Source organism: Rutilus rutilus (assembly GCF_951802725.1).
Source record: "Rutilus rutilus genome assembly, chromosome: 1".
NCBI lineage: Eukaryota > Metazoa > Chordata > Actinopteri > Cypriniformes > Leuciscidae > Rutilus > Rutilus rutilus.
In genome coordinates, this window is record NC_140209.1 from 63,288,998 (window position 1) to 63,311,638 (window position 22,641).

At 38.2% G+C, this 22,641-nt stretch overlaps 1 protein-coding gene across 3 annotated transcripts in view; it reads left to right on the top strand.

The window, feature by feature from the left end:
• Positions 1-2,446: 2,446 nt before the first annotated feature.
• The window catches only part of usp36 (ubiquitin specific peptidase 36), a 35,367-nt gene continuing 15,172 nt past the window's right edge, over positions 2,447-22,641 (top strand). For 2 of the 3 annotated variants that reach the window (XR_014628330.1, XM_084416809.1), the window contains exons 1-12: positions 2,447-2,559; positions 11,165-11,426; positions 13,006-13,269; positions 15,141-15,251; positions 16,096-16,198; positions 16,284-16,351; positions 16,814-16,884; positions 16,996-17,078; positions 17,206-17,317; positions 17,402-17,542; positions 21,633-21,733; positions 21,823-21,958. Coding sequence is in view for 2 of the 3 variants with exons in the window: in XM_084416809.1 (XP_084272935.1) it covers positions 11,174-11,426; positions 13,006-13,269; positions 15,141-15,251; positions 16,096-16,198; positions 16,284-16,351; positions 16,814-16,884; positions 16,996-17,078; positions 17,206-17,317; positions 17,402-17,542; positions 21,633-21,733; positions 21,823-21,958 (1,443 nt within the window). In the remaining variant the exon portion in view is untranslated. The remainder of the gene's footprint in view (positions 2,560-11,164; positions 11,427-13,005; positions 13,270-15,140; positions 15,252-16,095; positions 16,199-16,283; positions 16,352-16,813; positions 16,885-16,995; positions 17,079-17,205; positions 17,318-17,401; positions 17,543-21,632; positions 21,734-21,822; positions 21,959-22,641) is intronic. The other variant, XM_084416810.1, reaches the window with a different exon arrangement.

A 22,641-nucleotide genomic window follows, 5' to 3' on the forward strand; every position in this document is an offset into this window, starting at 1 on the left:
TGCTTTCATACAACTCTCTGCTGTTTAATAACATTATCATTTGCTTATGTCATGTCAGTCAAAATTAACTATACTTGTGAATGCTGAATAGTCATTCCATATAAAACTAATAGTCCTCATTTCATCGCTTGAGTCATTACATACAAAAATGTTGAACTAGTTGTCAAAATCTGTCAAGCAAATTTTGCACTTTTTTTTAAATCTTTTTTTTCCTGAAAATGTCTCCTAAATTGAACAATTTCTCAGGTGAATCTCAGCTTTCACTGATAAGGAACGTCTGGATGTGCATGAATGATTACAGTACTGTATGTTGTATGTTCAGTTCCAGTATGTACTGCAGTATTGTTCACAGTTGTGCACAGCTCTACCCAAAGGGAGTTTATGCTTGTTGTAAATAAGGGTGTATTTTTTCTTTTGCACAATGCTGTGAACAAGTTAGAATTGCAAAGAGCATATGCAGTAAAAATGTGAAACATACATATTCAGTGTCTTGTACTCAGTTACCTCACTAAATACAGTAATGTGCAACTTTACTGTATTTTTCAAATGGCTGTGCAAATAGTATATAGTGCTGTCTTGAGCATTTTCAGGTAGTGTCGCCAAGATCTGACTTTTTTGCATTGGAAAACATTTACAGAGTAAACTGTCATAATGAAAACATGACAAAGCCATTTGACTATCTTGTTCATAAACAATGGTGTCTGGACTTTTCATTTTGATGACACTGACACTTTCATTGACATGAATACTTGCTTTTGAGGAATGAGCTATCCATTTTGAGCAAGTGACACGCTTTTGCAGGTTATCAACTAGGTTTTGCAGTTTGTACTAATTGTTTTGAGAACTGCATTAATTGTTGTGCAAATGTAAATAGTGATGTGAGAAATGCACCAAAGTGACTGAGAAAAACTGTAAGTAGTGTGAGATTTCCAGTGCTGGAACCACTTGGCAAGACTAGCTGAGAGCTAAAGCCTTTGCTTGCCTTTTAAAGTTTATTAATACTCATTAAACTGTTATGGTATTCATGAATAAAAGAGCAGAAATGTCAAATTAATTATTATTTTTCAGTATCTGTTCAGTAATGTACATATGATGCAGCATATTGCCCATGCTTTTTCACCTCGTCTTCTTTTTTCTCGATGGTGTTTAAAGAACAGTGATTGTTTTACTGGCATAATAATAGTTTCAAAGTGTCGCAGGATAAGAAACATAGATATTAATTATTGGTGTTTTACATAAATATTGATTAGTAGCGATTTTACTCAGCTATTGAACCATTAATCACCTTGTTTTGATCTGACACGAGACATTGAAACGCAATGGGAAACTGCTATAATCACACTGCGCTGAGCACTGCGACCCCTAGCGGCACTGCTGTTGTTCTCCTACTTACAATATGACACTTCGCAGTTTATCCACTGTGACGTAGAAAAAATCATACTTTGCCAACAATAAAAAAAAAATTTCAGCTCTTATATATGGAAATATAGGATAGCTTATATGACATCGAAAATATAGTAATTGATCAATTAATGTGTAAGCTGTATATATATATAAATATATATATTGTAAAAAAGGGCACAAATTTGGAATTTATACATCTACATACCATAGTCAGTAGAAACATTTACAAATTAGATGCACAATATACAACTTATTAAGTAAAACGTCAAGATTTTTTAATATCATTAATATTTTAATGTCATTCAAATTGTGCCTTGTAATAAATATATATTTAAATGACAATTATATATATGTGTGTGTGTGTGTGTGTGTGTGTGTGTGTGTGTGTGTGTGTGTATATTAAATTCATATATAATATAAATCCATTATATCAAATTAAATATATAGCCTAATATATAAATCCATAATATCAAATTATATATATAATATATAAATCCATTATATCAAATTAAATATTAATATTAAGTTCATTTTATATATATATATATATACACACACACACACACACACACACACACACACACACACACACACACACACACACACACACACACACACACACACACACACACACACATACAAGCACGTATATTATATAAACAAAAACTTTGATGTTGAATGAATGAATATTTAATATTAATATGTAATTTAATATAATGAATGTAATTTAATTTAATTTAATTTATTATCATTAATTTAATTTATAATAACATTCTCAGCCTTCTCTCTTTCTTTCTTTTATTTTTTTTTAGCGCCCCCTATGTAGACTCCAGTTTAAAAATCCCTGGCAACACAGTGACAGAAGGCAACCTTCCGTCCGTCCGAGGAAAGCAATTCTTGAATTGAAAGGATCCATGTTAAAAGTTAGACGGCAACCGATTTACGCCCTCTGATTGGACACTGTAGCGATGAATGAAGTGTGTCGTCACGGTCGTTCTCAACCCCGATTGGCCGCTCCGTCACGTCAATCACGCCTGCACACGCCCTTTCATAATGCAGCATGGGGGAAGAGAACGTAACAAAATGACGGCTTCGTAGCGGAATACAGTCTTAACATCAAAACAGATCAAACGATTCGCGATCGTTCACGGATGGGTACGTATCTGATGTTATTCGCATGCGTTTGGTGACAAATGATATACCCAATGACTGTTAATTCCCGAGAAAACGCCTATGTGAGGGTTAGAAGCAGCACATTGCAGCAGTTTGAACGCCACGTTCGCTTTGTGAGGCGCTCCGGGTCAGGAAGTGAAGCCGCTTATATCGGCAGTAAACCGCCCGCGATGGTTGTCGCGACATTTTCCCAGCGTTAAATACACAAACGTGCCGAAACGTCGAAGAAAACCGCTCTGTTTACGCTAAAGCAGATGCTAAACTAGCTCGCTAGCTTGTGTGACTAGCAGCTCTAAGTAACTAGCGACTGCGGCGCGTATTCTGACCCGACCCGCGCAAAACACATTCTCCACATTGACATTAATAGCGTAGTCTTGTGGTAAACAACCCGAGCTGGCGAGTATAAGCCCGTCATCTCGGTGTCCTTGATCATCACATGTTTCTGTGGACTGAATCCCTTATTAACTGCATCATAATAACCTCTAATAAACCTCAGATACATGAAATACTGCCACGAACGTGTGGATATTGCGCGGCGTAATGGTCATTTAGATAAGTTACATTTCTAGGCTGTGTCACATAACACACATCTGCTGTCTACCTAGAGCTCAGCTGCACGTGTTGTAACGTTAATGGCCAAAACTGCAACATTACACGATTCGAGACTTCAGAAACCGAATAGAGAAACTTTAAGTGTATTTTAATAAACTAACTGTCTAAAAGAGGAGTAAAACACTACGGTTAGACACATGAAGTGGTTTAGAAAGACTGGTAGGGATTAGTAAAGGCCACATGAGTCTTCATTGGACACGTGCTTTTAGCCGGATATGGGCTACACTTTAGACTTCGAGATACTGGGCAAGGCTTTATGTGGTGTTGTTGCATGTACTTTCTGCAGAAAATTATGCATAATGATATGTAACTAATATATGGAAGCTTGTTTCCACCACAGAATACAAAATCAAAAAGATATAGCGACTTTTTTCTCTCAGAATTACCTGATATCGCAATTGCAAGAAAACAGGCAGAACTGAGTGATTTATAAATTCACAAATGCGAGTTATAAACTCGTAATTCTAAGAAAAAACTGCACTTCATAACTTGCAAATGCGACTATATCTTTATATCGAGAAAATAAGTCAGAATTGTGAGAGAAAAAGTCTCAATTATCTTTTAAAATGTTTTATTCTGTGTCGGTAAGTAACAAGCTTACATACTAATAACCTTATAGTAAGTATAGCCTAATGTTTATTAATATTACTAATACAGAACTTTAATGTACAGTTACACTGTAACAACACCTTAAAATATTGGGTTTTATTTTATTACGGTGTAATTGTTACAGTGTAATTATATATTTAAATACTGCGTAATAATAATTGACTACATGTACTTACTATAGGGTTAGGGTTTGGTTGAGGGTTAGTTGCATATAATTATGCATAATTTACTGTCGTTACTATGGTAAGTACATGTAACACATGTAACAAGGACACCTTAACATAAAGTGTAACCGGATACTGTTCCATATGGAGAAGTAAATGAAACATTTATGTTGATATAAATCTCTCATGACGTCAATAATGTTGAGGAATAGTTGGTGAAACAGCAATAATTGTAATTTTTTTTAACATTTCATAACTTTGTTTTTCCATGTAGACTTTCTCAAGCCCCTTACACACAGAGCGTTGATCCCAGAGAATTGCCATAGAGTTGCTTGAGTGCCTTCTGTGTGAACGCAAACACATCCCGGGATTGATGGCGACCGGGTAACATTGCCGGGATCAGTCCTGGAACGCCGTGACGTAGTCGCCTAATCGTGCGACTCTTTGACCGGGGGAATTTAACACTAGCGTACACGTCACATGTCTTTACGGGATGTGTGTGAACGCACGCACAGATTCCAGGAAATCGCTGAATTTGAATAAACCAAAATCAAACTATCCCAAAATTATCAGTGTATTTTCTGCAATCTCAGTGTGAAAGGGGTTTTAAAGGGTTAGTTCACCCAAAAATGTAAACTCTGTCAGAGTAATCACATTTACCCTCATGTTGTTCAACCCCGTAAGACTTTCGTTCATCTTCGGAACACAAATTAAGATATTTTTGATTAAATCTGAGAGCTGGCTTACTCCTCCATAGGCTTCTCTGGGATCGAAACTTGCCGGACCAGAAACGTTAGTAAAGACAATGTTTAAAATAGTCCAAGTGACTACAGTGGCTCAACCTTAAGTTTATCAAGCGACGAGAATACTTTTTGTGTACGTCAGAATGAAGGCTCACTATTGGCCAGCATCACACACATGACCAGCGTCGGCCAATGATGAGCCTACGTTCTGAGACGTACAACCTTAAGGGCCGTACACACCGGGACGAATATCGGCGCGCGTTATTCGCCAGCGTTTTTCAACGCGTTTTTTGTGTTCACACCCAAACGATTTTCGCTGACGATGAGCCGAGTGAACATGCAAATTCATTCCCTGACATTATATGGCGCTTAATGTAAAACAGAAATACTCCGCTGTCGCGTTTGTCATATAGTTCTTTATGTTCCGACACCAACGAGACCAGCAGCTCTACATTCATCTTGCCTTGCATCTTCCTCGTCTTATTTCTTCTCAGCAGTGTAGACGCTGCTTGGCGTATATCTTCTTCGCCGTTACGTATGTGTGCTCGCTGCTCGGCAAGACCGTTTTGTGTTTGAGCGCCCCCAAGTTGTGTTTTACTGTAACTTCAGAAGCTCCAGACACGTGAGCAAAAGCGCCAATCTCATTGGTCGGATAGTTTTTGACGCGGCGAGTCAAACCAAAAAAACGAACCCGAGGCGTTTTTTTTTTAAAATGACGCTTTTACGCGTGGCGTTTTTCGCGTCGGTGTGCACACTCACATTGGCGCCCTTTGTTTAGTCACGAGGCGTTAAACGTCGGCGAATATCGCGCGCGAAATTCGTCCCGGTGTGAACAGGCCTTTACACTACGTGAACTCCCTCAGAGGCCCACACAGAAGAACATGAGGAGTTTAATAAAGTCGTTATTTTTGCACACAAAAAGTATTCTCGTCACTTGATAAACTTAAGGTTGAGCCACTGTAGTCACTTGGACTATTTTAGCGATGTCTTTAGTAACTTTTCTGGGCTGGCAAGTTTCGATCCCATAGAAGCCTATGAAGGAGTGAGCCAGCTCTCAGATTTAATCAAAAATATCTTAATTTGTGTTACGAAGATGAACGAAAGTCATACGGGGTTGGAGCAACATGAGGGAGAGTAGCCTAATTACTGACAGAATTTACATTTTTGGGTGAACTAACCCTTTAATGGCATAAACGTGCAGTATGTTGTTTTTGAGAGTGCAATGCTAATTGCTCTATAGTTTGTTCTTGTGTTGTAACGGCGGTTCTTTTGTGTGTCGTTTTACCGTGGTGGCCGTAGTTACTTAATTTATCATGTTCATGACAATGGTGGCTAAACTGTCCTTTGATTGACAGTCGATCTAACCAATCAAAACGCAGAATCCGACAAACAAACCAGACAGGAGAGTGGTAGTAGACTAGCGATGGTGGACTTAAACTTGCAACATTGTGTTTGTTGACGTCTTTCCGCGGTTGAAACAACATGCCTGCAGACGTTAGTTCATGTTTGTTTTGTGCTATAACTAGTAGTGAAGAGGATCGGTTCAGAACTGAAGCGCCACAGCGATCTGTACGTCACATTAAAGAGGCACAAAACGGACTTTATTGTTTGAAATTCTTCAATTATCATTTTAAAGCTAGACTTTTTTCCCCACTAAAAGTAGCCTAATCTGCTCTGTCTTGTCTGTCGACGTTGTCGGTGTCGTCTCTGCTCCGTGATGTATTTTTAACATGATGTGTGGCTTGAGAGTGCCATGGCTTGTCGGTCTTTGTGAAGGGTCAATTAACCATTCGCAAAAGACCCGCCCCCTTTAGTTACTGTTGCTATGTCCGACAAGCCACGCCTCTCTCACGCCACACCATGTTCTCACGCAGTGAAGTGTACATCGCGGAGCAAAGACGACACTGACATCGTGCCGACAGACCTGCTTACTTTTGATTACTTTTTTTAAATGAAATTTAAACAATAAATAGCGTTTTGTGGCTCTGTAATGTGTCTGACAGATCGCTGAGGAGCCTCAGTTAAAGCTTCTCGTGAACCGATCATCTCTTCCTTCTAGTTAATGTATAACACATGTTGATTTAACCGTGGAAAGACGTCAGTACACCGTTTTTCAAGTTCGAATCCTCCAACGTTGATCTACTAACTCTCCTGACCGCTTTGTCGGACAAAAATGGCGGGTTCGATGGATGGCGGATTATGATTGGTCAGATCGCCTGTCAATCAAGCTCCCTCCGAAGGGTCAATTGAGTTTTTGTTTCCAATAGAAAATAAATTAAAGGAGTTTAAAGTGGGGTTCAACCCTCAGTGAAATATTACTGATACATACCCTGGCAATGGAGACTTTGAGAATTGTCTTTCTTGACAGTATTTCAGCTGTACGTTTGCCGTCGTGTAGAATCAGAGCTGGCAGTGCTGAATAAATCACTCTTTTGATGTGATCGGCCAAACGGTATTTCACACAGTTCAGTTTCAGCGGCTGGTTTCTCAGACCATAATAGTGACGGGATCCTATACGAGACAGAAAACAAAGAGCGGTGGATGAGGTGGACATCTAGCCTGTATTTATTCACAGTCCGTAGGAATCTAAACTTGCAAATGTCTCCTATTGTTTGTCTTTATTGCGTGTAGATTGTGGCCGACTCTCTATTGTTGGGAAGGACAGTTTATGTCTGTATGTAATATATAGTATCAAAATGACACTTTTTAGGGCCCAAGCACTGATTTATGGCTCATATACATGAACATATACGAGTTCCTTTTATATTTGTAGTTATAAGTTGTATTGTATTTTATTATTCTATTTTGTCAATAATTGAATCATTCTAGCGTTCAAACTTGATTATGTAATCTCTCTGTGCAATTGAGTTTCCTTGAGCACAAGCTGATTCAATTTGGAAAATCTATATTCCTGCTCTAAGATCCGCTGTTGAATACATGCACACGCGTGTGAGCGGTCGAGATGCTGGAGAGAGCGAGTGTGTGTGTTTCATCAGTGTTGTGGCTCGTGCAGGACGAGTGCACGTGAAGGTCAGTCTGCCCTTGGGTCTCTGATGCATGTGCGGCTCGGCTCTGTACGTCAGCACTAGACCTGATGAGTAAGACCATGCAGAACACAACTCAGCCTTTACTGCTCATCTGTGTCCTCAATGCACCAAACCACGACAAAAAAAAAAAAGTATTTTAAGGTGTCCTTCTTACAATGTAATTATACATTTAAGTACTGGGTAATATTAATATTAATTTTAACATATACTTAATATAGGGTTATATAATATAGCGTGGGATCTGATCTTACGGTTTTATAATTTAAATGTCATTCTCTTTTATTGTCTTTCTGTGTAATGACTTTTTCTTTTACATTAAGAATTAGCCTATGGGTAAGTCTTTTATTTTACATTTACATGTAAATTATGCATAATTACATGCAATTAACCTCAACCCAAACCCTGATCCTACCCTATAACCCCATAGCAAGTACATGTTGTTAATTATTATTACTCACACTTTATTTTAAGGTGTCATATACAAGTACTAACCGAATTATGTAAAAACGGTAACAACTTTTGCAATAAGGCCGAATTATTTGATGTTATTTAATGCATTAACTAACAATTAGCAATGCGTTTGCTACAGTATTTATTAGTCTTTAAGTTGGGTTTATAAAAAATACAGCTGTTCATAATTAGTTCATTTTAGCTGAACTCCATTAAATAACAGTAGCAACTCTTGACTTTAAAGATATATTGGTAAATTCACTGTAACTGAGATTAATTTGTGCTTCAGAAACATTTTTAATTGTTAGTTCATGTTAACTATTATAGTTAACTTAACTATTATTGTCAACATTTGGAAACTCATTGTAAAGTGTGACCATACAAACATGTGACCCCCGGTTTCACAGACAAGGCTTAAGCTAGTCCCAAACTAGAACGCATGTTTGAGCCGTTTTAACTGAAAGCCACTTGCAGTGAGATTTCTTAAAATATATCAGTGCCATTGTTTTGTTTTGCACACCAGTAATGTTTTTTTTCTAAGGCATTTTTCTAAAAGCCACTTCAATGCAGTGTGCCTTTACAAACATTTGTCTTTCAGAAGAGCTCAGTGAATTCAAGCGTGGTACCTGTGATACGACGCCACATGTGCAATAAGTCTATTCGTGAAACTTCATCCCTGCTTGATATTCCATGGTCAGCTGTGAGTGGTGTTATTGGAAAGTGGGAAGCGTTTCTGTAGAGAGTGATGAATCAAGCTTACTTTGTTTGGCAGTCTGATGGGCGAGTCCGGGTTTGGTGGATGCCAGGAGAATGTTACCTGCCGGATTGACAAGTTTGGTGGAGGGGGGATTGTGGCGTGGGGTTGAGCTAGGGCTGTGCAATTAATTGAATTTCGATTTAGATTTTGGCTCCCAACGATCACCAAAATAGTACAATCGAGTAAAAACGATTATTTTGCCATGTTTTGTTTTGAAAGAAGGCTCTAATTTGTCTTTTGTTCTGAATGACATGCGCACAAGCTTGAATGTTTAAACTGATAAGACTTAAAAAGAAGTGAAAATGATCAACTTTAGTTACGATGCAATGCTGGCCCGATTGTGCAAGTGACAATTCCGTCATGTCCCGAGTCCGACTCCTAAACGCGAGAGTGTAGTTTCGACGCTTGCCTTGTCCAACCCACTTTGAGAGACGGAGAGAGAGAGAAGGTGCAGCACTGCTGAACACTCGCGCGGTTTGTGAAATTGCGTCTTGGACGAAAGTTTTTAAATGATTGATTTGATTTTATTAATCTGTGTGGATTAATTTAGGCGACTCATACAATCTACATGCTAAAGTGAATCAATGTTTGCAGGGGAATTATCCGCATTGTAAGTGGTAGACCTGCGGGAATTATTAAAATACTCATTGAAGTATTATCTGTTATATTATTTATTTTAATAGTTCAAAAAGAAAGTACAATCAATGTTCAAAATTTCGATTTTTTTTAAAGAATTGTTGAAAGGTGTCTTTTTAATAAATGCAACACGTTCCCAAAGTCATGTGAAATAATCGTGTTACATAATCGTGATTTCAATACTGACCAAAATAATCGTGATTATGATTTTTTTTTTTTTCATAATCGAGCAGCCCCAGGTTGAGCTAGGCTCCTTACCGCCAGTGTAGGAAAACAATAATAATAATTTTGGACAATGCTATTCTTCCAACTTTGTGGGAACAGTTCAGGGATGGCCCCAGTATTCCAGCATGACTGTCGCTCCAGTGCACAAAGAAAGCAGGGTCCATAAAGACATGTTTGGATGAGTTTGGTGTGGAAGAGCTTGACTGGCCCGCACAGAGCCCCGTCCTCAACCCCATCTTTGGGATGAACAGGAATGGAGATTGTGAGCCAGGCCTTCTCATCCAACATCAGTGCCTGACCTCACAAACGCTCTTCTGGATGAATGGGCGAAAATTCCCACAAAACACTCAAAAATCTTGTGGAAAGCCTTCCCAGAGGAGCGAGAGCTGTTACAGCTGCAAAGGAGGACCAACTCCATATTATTATGTGTATTTAAAATATCATTACTGTCCCTGTTTGTGTAATGGTCAGGATTCCCAGTGCTTTAGTCCATACAGTGTGACTGGTAGATGAGCCGTCCATTAGCTTGAAGGGAGTATTATCTCACTGCACTGGGAATGATCTCACATCCGGTCTCTTGGAGGAGAACAGCCGCAGTGAAGGCCAGTGCCGCCGTAACGAGCCGTTTGCCCTGCAGTACATCTGATATCAAAGTGACATTTGTCAAAGATAATGCGGTGATTGATGCTCATTCATGGTTTATTCCAGTACTTAATGATTTAAACAATGTAGTAAGGTGTATATTATTTCAACCTAGAGGAAAATGTATTAAAAAAAACCTATGTTTGTGTATCATTTAACCTTCTGTTGTGCTTTTATTGGTGTGATTTTCTGCATGTATCGTTCCTGGTCATTTGGATGCCCTGTCTGTTTCTGTTGCATCGACTTCTGTTCAGTCTCAGCAGTGCCTGATGGGTGTGCACTTTTGCCCAGTAGCAGCGCAGTGGCTGTTATGTAACTAGACACCTGCCCCATCCTGACTGCTCACCTATGGGATTTTGTTCAGACACGATGTTGCGTTTGATGTAGCCTTGTGTTATTATCTGTCAACGCATGCAAAAGCTCTTTTACTGTGGTTAAATGACGTATTGTGTTACTGATGCCTTGATTGGTTTAACACGTTTATTACAGGCTCATGTTTTTCCAAACGTGTCTCGCTTGGTTTGCCAGATAAGGTTGACGTAAACCTGTGATATCCATTGGAATGACTTCCAATCAGATTTGTTGATCTGGATGAACTTTATACTAGCTTCACACTCGAAGAATGGGAAATCATTGGTTTATTACAAGTTATACTGAGTTTTCTAACCAAGTAATGCATGTTTGTCTGTTTTTCCTCCTCAGTGACACATAATGCCGATAGTGGACAAGCTCAAAGAGGCCCTGAAGCCGGGCCGCAAGGACTCCAGCGATGAGGGCGACCTCAACAAGTTGCTGGCTTCATCCGCCAAGAAAGTGCTTCTGCAGAAGATCGAGTTTGAGCCGGCCAGCAAAGGCTTCAGCTACCAGCTGGAAAACCTCAAAACGAAATATGTGATCCTGAATCCCAAGAATGATGGGGCAGCGGCACAGAGACCGTCTGAACCTGCTCAGATCAAGAGGCAAAGTAAGATCCCCAAGACTTTAAGGCATGCAGACCTGTGGCCCTTAAGCACATTTCTCAGGGTTGTTTATTATTGTTAATAAGGATTTATTATTTCAAAATTGATTTGTAATTAAAATGAACAATTAAGAAATGAGATTTTAGTCAGGCTTAAAATATTTTGTTGGATTCTAATATTTCTTTTCTGAGATGCGTTTTATTCTATTCATACTTTTTAAACGTTTTTTAATCTCTAATTTTTTTTTTTTTTTTTACAAAAACTGGTCTTAAAGACATAGTTCACCCAAAAGAGAAAATTACCCCATAATTTACCCAAATCCTCATGCCTTGAAGTTTCGTAAAACAACGTAGGGTTGCATTCTAGGTGTATGTGACATTATTCTTTTCAGACAAATACAATAGGAGTTATATTTAAAAAAAATATATATCCTGGCTCTTCCCAGCTTTATAATGGGAGTGAACGGAAGGCCAGAATTTGAAGCCCAAAAAAGTGCATCCATCCATCATTAAAGTGCTCCACACTGCTCCGGGGGGTTAATAAAGGCCTTCTGAAGCGAAGCGATGCATTTGTGTTAGAAAAATATTCATATTTAAAACTTTATTAGCTCTAATAACTAGCTTCATATACACCTAGGATGGCTTGATGGTGAGTAAATCGAGTAATTATAATTTTTTGGTGAACTATCCCTTTAAATCTATTATATTCAATATTGTATTCAATATTATATAACATTATATTTCTATGTAGTTTAACACTGGTATGTTTTTTCTTTCTCCAGAAAATAGCCTTGGTGTTAAAAACAAACAATTATAAAAGTGTAATAAAAGTTATAAAAGTGTAATATCCTGTATTATCCTGTATATCCTATAAAATTTCTTTCTCAAATGCCACGTAACACTTTTGTGTGTCTGAAATCGTACAGTCCAGATTTTCCTAAATCAGACTGACAGACCTAGATAAAACAATTGAATTTTGCGTTCGTCCAGCACGTCAATTGGACTAAAATTGCCCTTGAAGTTGTGCACGTTATCTCTGAGGTGATGCACTAGATGTTTTTAACCCTTCAAATATTCGTTTACACATTGTCACGTATTCTTGGACTGACCGATGCAGATTGTAGCTTGACTACAGAAAACCCTCGGTAGCTTGAACTGCACACTTAATCATACTCAATTATTCGTAAGTTTAAAGGTGCGGTCAAATTAGCAAAGTTTCAGTGAAATTTTGTGGGCAAAAAAGGTACTCTGTCTCCTGTCCACAGTGTAGTGATATATGAAGCACAGCTCACAAACAACTAATTTAAAATCCAAGCAGCTTTTAGTTGGCCAACGTAGCAAATTCGTTTGATGAACTTAAACCTGATGCAAAAAAAGGGATTTTTTTTGCCCTCATGTTAAATTCCTGATGGTTTACTGTTGAAACGATTTTATTTGCCAGTGAAAATTCACTAAATAATGGTAAATGTGACCTTAATACTGCACATCATATCACCAATATGATTTTATATTTGATCTTCCTGTGATTTAGAAAGCAAGTAAAGGTATTTTTCTTCTAATAAACTGGTCTCCTCTCTTCCGTCAGTATCAGAGAGCCTGAGCGTTGGCCAGAGCGACGGGATCCCCGCTCCTCAGAAGATGCTCTTCCCGGGGAACAAGCTGTCCATGAAGTGGGAGCGAGTGTATCGGGTTGGAGCCGGACTCCACAACCTGGGCAACACCTGCTTCCTCAACTCCACTGTGCAGTGTCTCACCTACACCCCCCCGCTGGCCAACTACCTCCTCTCAAAGGAGCACAGCCGATCCTGTGAGAAAGCACTTCACTCAACACAATCTACGCTAGTATGCGGTGAACGTGATTTCACCAAGTACCACATGTTCCTGGATCAACACCTTTGTTGATCCTGGAACAAATTTCCAATCAACCAATCTGATTTGAGGGACAAGTTTACAGTTTATGTCAAGTTGTGGCTTAGAACCAGGGTGAGGTGCTTCAACATCAGTGTTATTCACCTATCATTTCCCTCTGATTTTAGGGAAAAGTTATGGGTAGGGTTAGGGAGAGGGTAAGGACAAAATTTTGGGACAGGAATGTTATTCCAGGATCAACAAAATCTGTTGATCCAGTAACATGTCTTTCTTGGCAAAATCACGGTGACCGCTAGTATGAACATGTGAATGTTTGACCTTCAGCATTGTGGTTAATGTGGCTGTTGCGAACATTAGTGCTCGACACGGTAGTTATTAAGTATGTGACCGAAGCCTAAATCCGAATTCGTAAAGGCACTGAAAAATGAATAGCACATTCTGCGGAGCCCTTTGAGGGACATGGTTAGGATTAGTGCAGAAGTCAGATTTCACGTATCATGTGACGATGGTAAAGAGAGATGACTGACAGGACTGTTCGGTGCACAACAGATCCTGAGCGTCATTGACAAATATCTTATCTTGTAAAGTGTGCGGTCAGTACCGCTGCTCCCTATACACGGGTAATTCGTGATCACGAATTCGAAAGTGAAAGTAAATAGCACGCGTTCACGTTTAAAAGCTATTTGGATACCCCGCATATTGATAGCAGCTCTCTGATGGCCGCAAATTATATACAATATAATTACCCAACTGTATAATTGCGAGAGAACGCACAAGCATTGAAATCACCATAATGTAGACTTAGGGCTGGGCGATATGGCCAAAAAAATCATATCTCGGTATTTTTTGGGTTAAATGGCGATATACGATATATCTCGGTACTTTCTACGTTTTTCTTTTTGGATAAAGAAAATCTGTATTTCTATTTAAAAAAAATTATTTCACATCCTGCCCAATGATATCCTACAAACATTGTTGATATTGAAGGATATGGCAGTGAATATAATGTAGGCTAAATCACATTACATTCTAACATTGTAATATTGCAATCTAAAAACAAAAATAATGCTTTTGTTTTTAAATTGACTAAAGACTAAACTAAAAATGAAAATAAAAACAAAAGCACAAACTAATTATATTAGCCTGCATTTTATTACCCCATTATAATGGTCACTTTCATAAAAATATACCTGTAGGTTTAAAATTCCACATATGGCACATTCATTGTCTCCAACAACAAATATTTTAGCAATATGTATATTTTAGTCAGAATTATTGCGCTAATATATGTTTAGGACAAATTGTACTATGTACTTTCACTGCAGGAGCTCACACTGCGTCCTCAGCTATTTTTCAGAGGTGCTCGCTCGTATCAAACTACTGTATATTGATATAAACGGTATTGTCTCAGTCCATATCGTTTCAAAAATAATATATCGATATATCGTACAAACTCGATATACCGCCCAGCCCTATGTAGAATGTGTCATTTTCTTTCCGAACATTATTCAAATTCGGGTTTGGGCACCATGTCTGCTTTTAACTGGATGTTTAGCTATGTGTTGACTGCTGTCAAAAAAAAATAAGACAGCTGTTGAAAGAACCAATTAAAAAATAATAATTATTAGCTTATTTTAAAGCTTGTTCTGTCTATTTTAAATCGCCTGAAGCCATTTTTGAAGCCACCCCTCTTGGAAGTGTTCCCCTGGTTGAGAACCACTGGTTTAGAGTACATTTAGTTTTAAATAAAAATGCTAACATTGTAGCGGTAGCTGGTTTGTCCCATAGGATGTTTCCTGTCTGGAACTCACTATGATTGCTGATGTAAAATCCCTCTTTTGCCTCCTTCAGGTCACCAGTCTGGATTTTGCATGATTTGCGTAATGCAGAACCACATCATCCAAGCCTTTGCCAACACGGGCAATGCCATCAAACCTGTATCGTTCATCCGAGATCTGAAAAGTAAGAGCTTCCTCTGATCGCTTAGCCAAATTTGTTCAAACAGACATGCAACATTTTTAAAATGGCTTTTTAAAGGTATAGTTCACCCAAAAATGAAAATTAGCCCATGATTTACTCACACTCACGTCAGTCATCCTAGGTGTATTTGACATTCTTCTTTCAGCCGAATACAATCCATGTGAGCCAGTGAATGGCTGTTTCTGTTTTGAAGTCCATAAAAGTGCATCTATCCATGATAAAAGTGCATCTATCCATGATAAAAGTGCATCTATCCATGATAAAAGTGCATCTATCCATGATAAAAGTGCATCTATCCATCATAAGTGCATCTAAAGTGCATCTATCCATGATAAAAGTGGATCTATCCATGATAAAAGTGCATCTATCCATCATAAGTGCATCTAAAGTGCATCTATCCATGATAAAAGTGCATCTACCCATCATAGATGGATAGATGCACTTTTAGATGCACTTATGATGAATAGATGCACTTTTATCATGAATAGATGCACTTTTATGGACTTCAAAACAGAAACAGCCATTCACTGCCATAATAAAGCTTGGAAGAGCCAGGTCTGAAAGAAGAATGTCATATATACCTAGGATGACTTGAGAGTGAGTAAATCATGGGCTAATTTTCATTTTCTGGGTGAACGATCCATTAAAGCTCAGAGATGACTTGCACTTTACAGAAAGTGCTGCTGATGACTACTGTTGTAGCCTGTGACTAAGTGTTGAGTCATGAAACTGTTACTCCTAGGGGAGTTTCTGTTTCTTTTCTTGCTCCCATTATCCTCTGACATAACCTGATTATATATATATATTTATTTTTTTAATCCTTCAGAAATCGCTCGCCATTTTCGATTTGGGAGCCAAGAAGATGCTCACGAGTTCCTGCGTTACACCATTGATGCCATGCAGAAAGCTTGTTTGAACGGATATCCCAAGTAAGAGCACAAAGAGTTTGTGAGTGAAACCCACAGAGTTTGCTTTATTGGATCAGAGGAGTGACACAAGCCCTTTTGTTCACAGGCTGGACAGACAGACACAGGCCACCACGCTGGTCCATCAGATTTTTGGGGGTTATTTGAGGTCAAGAGGTGAGCACAAACACCACATGAGGCTAAAACATTATGGATATCATAAATCAACAATAATAAAAATGCATGAGGATATAATTGAGAGATATTTTAGCTGTATCACCCAGCCTGATCGATGGATGGGTGAATAGATAGTCTTCAGTGTCACATGATCCTTTAATATGCTGATTTGCTTCTCAAGAAACATTTCTTATTCTTATAAATGCTGAAAACCATTTTGCTGCCTAGTATTTTTGTGGAAACTGATACATTTTTCCCCAGGATCGAAGCATGTTTCTGCCATGGAATAAAAAAAGACAATTGCAACTTTTAATCTCACAATTCTGATTTTATTTCTCGCAATTGTGAGTTTACATCCCACAATTCCTGGCTTTTTATCTGACTGTGCAATATAAAAACTCGCAATTGTGAGGTATGAAGTCAGAATCCAGTGTCTTTATTTTGTATTCTCTGTTTTGGCAGTGAAGTGCTCTGTTTGTAAAAGCGTGTCAGACACGTACGACCCGTACCTGGACATCGCTCTGGAGATTCGGGTGAGACTCTGACTTCTGTTTTTCCAAAGCCCTTTGGTTCATGCCAGGATGATGAATGTCTTTTGTCCCAGACTGAAACCTCCTCTGAATAACATTAACTCTCCATTTCAGCAAGCGGCCAACATCGTTCGCGCTCTGGAACTATTCGTCAAGCCTGATGTTTTGAGTGGCGAGAATGCCTACATGTGTGCCAAGTGAGTTGTACACCCATATTTATACATCCTCAAAACATGTTCGTGCAGGCCAATCAAGCTCTTGATCCAGTAAGCAACCATTCACAACATATTTGCATCTCTTTAGTTGTTTCTTTTCTTGCTTTAGATGTAAGAAGAAAGTTCCAGCGTCTAAGCGGTTCACAGTTCACAGAACATCAAATGTGCTGACGCTGTCACTTAAACGGTTCGCCAACTTCAGTGGAGGGAAAATTACCAAGGTATCAGCCTAGCCCACACACGCCACTGCCACGCAAACGGGCCTTTAGTCTTGATCAACCCATTGATTGATGGTTTTCTGGTAGGATGTCGGCTACCCAGAGTTCCTGAACATTCGCCCGTACATGTCCCAGAGCACTGGAGATCCTGTGATGTACGGCCTCTATGCTGTGCTTGTGCACTCGGGCTACAGCTGCCATGCTGGACACTACTACTGCTACGTCAAGGTGAGCGCCGTGTGGTAAGGCTTTTAGAGAGAACCTGCTTATTTCATCGTTTCAGAAAGATTTTTTTTTTAAGTGCCCTTTATTATGCTGTTTTAAAGGGTCCTATTTGTTGGAGTCTCCTACAATAGGTTTACATGCATCCGATCCACAATAGTGTTTCTATGACTTTCCAAAATTTGCCGTCACTCCATTAGCCGTTGTATTAGAAACACTAGTTTTCTGAAATTTAATGCCAAGGTAATATAACGCACAGAATAATGTGTATAAATGTGAAAATTTTACACGTGGTAATACTTGCTAGTCTGTCACTATTATTGGTTATTGCTCTCTGGAAATTTGATTCTGATTGGCCAGTCACAATAAGTGTTGCACGGTGCACCGATACTTCAAAAGTATCGCGATTCTTGGAAATTAAAAACGTCACGATACCTAAATTTATTAGTATCGATACTTCTAAGAATGACCGCGTTCCAGATTTGTAAGGCCGGCGACACACTGGCTGCGTGGCGTGTTCGTTTTTATTTCAGCTCCCATGTTAAGAGCTGCGTGACACGCGTGCCTGAGCCGCGCGGAAAACGCGTGCATGCTAGAAATAGAACCGACGCCTATTTTTCACGCGACACACAAGCGTGTTGGAAGCGTTTCCAGGCAAAATAGAATAGGAAAAGATGATTCTATGTCATTTTGACACGAATGCATATTAATAAATGACATTTTGATGTTTGAAAGTCTCTAGGTTTTGACATAAATGCAGATATAAATGTAATTTAAAAAAAATATGATCGATTTTCAAATATTGCACCTGTCAATACAGAACAAAATATTCTGTAGCCTATTTTGCCGTCAACACTGCCGACGGTGTCTTTGCTGCTATATATTTGTGTTTAACATGAAGTATAGGCCTTCCACAACTCTATCCCCACATGTCATATATATCACCAATGAGGCTTATCATGTTACCAATATTAAACATTGTTTAATATAATCGCTGTTCATATTTTTATTGAAAGTTCATAATCAAGATAAAGTTATTACCGGTCACTCTTATGTTTCTTATGATATTGAGATAATGCTGCTCTAATTTTTTTACCTTGAATGTCATTGCTCTAATTTATTTTTTATATTTTGATATTTCATATTTTGTTCAAATGTTTAATATATCTGCTGGTCATATGTTCATTTATTAGTGTGTTATATGATTAGAATGTTGTCCCGGTTTTAAAATAAAGCACAGCAGTGATATTTGAGAGTGTTTCTCCCTTTTCAGGAAAAGTATCGAAAAAGTATCGAAATCGCAATTCTTGACTTGGTATCGGTATCGAAACAATAATTTTGGTATCGTGACAACACTACAGCATTGAGTGGTCAAGTCTTTTGTATAATAATTGCTGAACTGTACCTTTCACTGCTGTCGCTCTACCGGCTCTATTTTCGAAGTCTTTATGTTTTTGTACCAATGCAAGTTAACTCTTTAGAGTCTTGGGCTATTTTGGCTGTTTTTGAGTGCTTTTTTATTTTTATTTTATTTTGCAACATAAACAAATGTTTACCATACCAATGTTTGGTATAATTTTTTTCAGCACAACATCACCTATATGAACAGATAATTAGTTTTTCACTTTGATTCACCAAATAGTGCAAATACAACATAAAAAAGGTAAAATTGAAATAAAATCAAACTATATACAGCAAAAAGCAGGTGTGGCAATAGGTGTTTTTTCTTTTCTTTTTTTTTTGCTTAGAAACTCTACAAAACACTTCATGTACAATTACACAGACAGCTATATTACAGGGCTTTCATTCCTTGAGTAAGAGGGGTTCCTAAATAGTGCAAATATACCATACAAATGGTCAAATGAACACAAAATCAAAATATACATACAACTATTACAACAAATATCAGGTGTGTTTTTTTTTTTTTTAAGGTTTTCATTTTCCTTCCACAAAAATCTCTAAATCTACTCCTAAACTACCTAAACTATCTACACTACTCCTAAACTACTCTCAAAATCTACTCAAACTCTTCCAAAAACTAGCAATAATATCTCTCTCTCTCTCTCTCTCTCTCTCTCTCTCTCTCTATATATACATGCGATGTGAAGGGTAACGTTACGTTAGTAGCACCCATAGTGTAAGAGAACGGTAGCACCAGGGTAGCACACAGTAAACACAAGTTTGTTGTATGGCTTTTTGCTGGGGTGACATACGCGTTCCGCGTGCCTGCACAGTGAGGATCTGACAGGAACGCGCTCACCGCTCACAGCCAACATTCGGGACTAGCCTATTTCGTCTACAAAAAGGAGGATGTTGTTGACCAAAAAGAGGTAGGCTACTTTGCTGGAGTGTTATAAAGTTGTGGATGGTTGTCTTTAAAAAAAAAAGTCGTTTCGTGTTCGCATTTATGAGGGAAAAAAAAACAATGTTACGTGACATTACGGACTCGTCACGCGGCCGTTATGAAAGCGGCACTAAAAGACTGCTTTAAAACTTTCACAGAGACCTCAAACAGAAAGCACAAAGCCTTTCTTTAAAACGAATTTCGTTTTGTATTAATTGTATCTTAATTTTAATCAGTATTTTATTATCCATTTTATTGGATTTAATAAATAGCCTAAAAATTAAATATAGCAGCCAGCGCCTGAACTGGAGATTAAGCTATCATCCATGAACCGAAACTCAGCATAAAAGGTAGCCTACTTGCCTCACATACCGAAAAATAACAATAATAATAAAAAAAAATAGAAATATAACTATTATCTACAGAAGAACCATTAAAAAAAATAAAAAAATAATCTGTATGAAAAGTGCATTTCTCCCGATCACTGCTGCGAAGATCGCGAGTCAGTAGGCTATTGTCAACTTCATCTTTACAGAAAACACTTGTTTATTAATAAACAATTAAAATGTTTCATTATAATATTTTACATACTATTAATCATTACTTTTGCTGGTTCTAGGTGCCGTTTACATGAACGCGTCACTGAATCAGCACAGAAAACATAATTTTTCGGGTCCTAGAACCTGAAGAACGTTAGGTCCTGTGTAGAATGTTCACCGAATTCTGAGAGAAATATGTTTCTGGAATAAAATATTAAGTGGCCTTTTTGTCACTTGTAATGAAGCTTGCTTATTAGTGAAATTATTAATAACATGGAATGGTAATTATTGACTTTAGCCTGGATTGATGGCTCGCTATATCGTTGGGAAAAAAATATCGCAATGTAATTTTTTTTCCAATATCGTGCAGCCCTAATATATATATATATATATATATATATGTATATGTATATATATGTGTGTCTCTCTTTGTCTACTCCGTCAATCTCCCTCCTTTCAATTTCGCTTCTTTGCTCAGTAGGCTCCTCCTCCACTCCCTTAAAATGTGCAGAGTCAGCAGATTCACACATTTTTCTCCGTTTTGTTTTATGACAAAAACCGATGAAGTTATTAGAATAAATGCAACGCCTGTCGCATCCCATCTTGCGTTCTTTTACCAACGCGTCAATATTTTTTTATATAAAGTTTAAATGATCATATCTCCGTTTTTACTTGGTCTATCAACACGAAACAAAAAGTAGAATAGAGTTTCAAGCCAACACTTTCGACAGAAGTGGGCGGCAGCGCTCAACGTGACTTTGTTTTTATGCTTCGACGTCTTAAACTGGTCATGTGACTTGATCACGCCGGTGTGATCGGCGACCCGGAAGAGTTAAGAAGACCTCATTGTTCTTTGTAAAAGAGATTTTAATCTCAATGAGACTTCCTGGTAAAATAAAGGTTAATAAATTGTAGCTGTTGCGACTAAAAACAGTTATAGCTGCTGACTTTACTAAAATGACCACAGATGACTTCAGTATTTTAATATGGTTAGCATAAAACCTCTGATAGATGATTAGAATCTCAGAAGTCCCCAGTTTCACACACAAATAATCATTGATCGAAAGACACAAAGAGCTGGGTGAGGGACGATGCGTTGCGTTGTTGATACATGTGATAGATAACTAGCCCATTGGGGGAAAAGTTGATCATGTTGTCATCTTCATTTTTAATTTGTTTGGTTAATATTCTGGTGCAAATGTCCTTTTGATAGGCCAGTAATGGGCAGTGGTACCAGATGAACGACTCAATGGTGCATTCCAGTAACATCAAGGTTGTCCTTAATCAGCAGGCCTATGTCCTCTTTTACCTGAGGTAATATTCACGCTCTTTTTATCTGCTGTTCATATTTCAGTAGCCAGTAGATGTGCTTCATTGTTACAATTGCATCTTTTGTGTTGTAGGATCCCTGAAAAGAAAAATACAGAGGCTTCAAATACAAAGCAAAACATGGTGCACTCTGGGAGAACTAACATGACACCGGAGCAGCCGAAGAAGAGCACATTCAATGGACCTTTGTCGTCACCACAGGTTGCAAAGGTAGGCATGTGTGACACCATCTGGAGATTTGAGGTTAATAAAAACATCAAGGAATCGCTAAACAAAATCCCACTGATTTACGTTGAAGGATGTGCACCGTGTCCCAAACACCCATTTACTCCCAAACTTTATAAACGGGTCAAACATGCGTGGACTGGCCATCTGTCCGGGGTGCTTTCCCCCCTAAGAAACTGGGTCAGGCTCCAGCCTTATGACCCTAGAATGTTGTATAAGGATCAATGAATGAATGAAATTTGATAGAATTCATGATGCCATGTATCTGAACAAGATGTCCAGGACCTCCAGCAGAAAAATCGTCCCACAACATTAAAGATCAAGCGGTATATTTAACCTGGCCAGGGGATAAATGCCGACCAATCACAGACCTAAATGTTGAGCGCGTGAACACAATGGCCAATCAGAGGCGTTTAAGAATCCGTTTAAAAGCGTTCAAAATGCTGGTATCGTCACATTTGTAAATTTTAGTACGTTTTGACAACTCTACTGCACTCTAAAAACTATTACTGGGATAAACTTAATTTTATTGGTGAAACATTTTTACACTTAAAAATATTGAGTACATTTTAAAGCTGTGAAATCTATGTAATGTACTGTATGAATTGAGTAAAAAAAAAAAAAAAATTAAGTAAATCTGAGTAACTGCATCTGGTACATTAACAAAT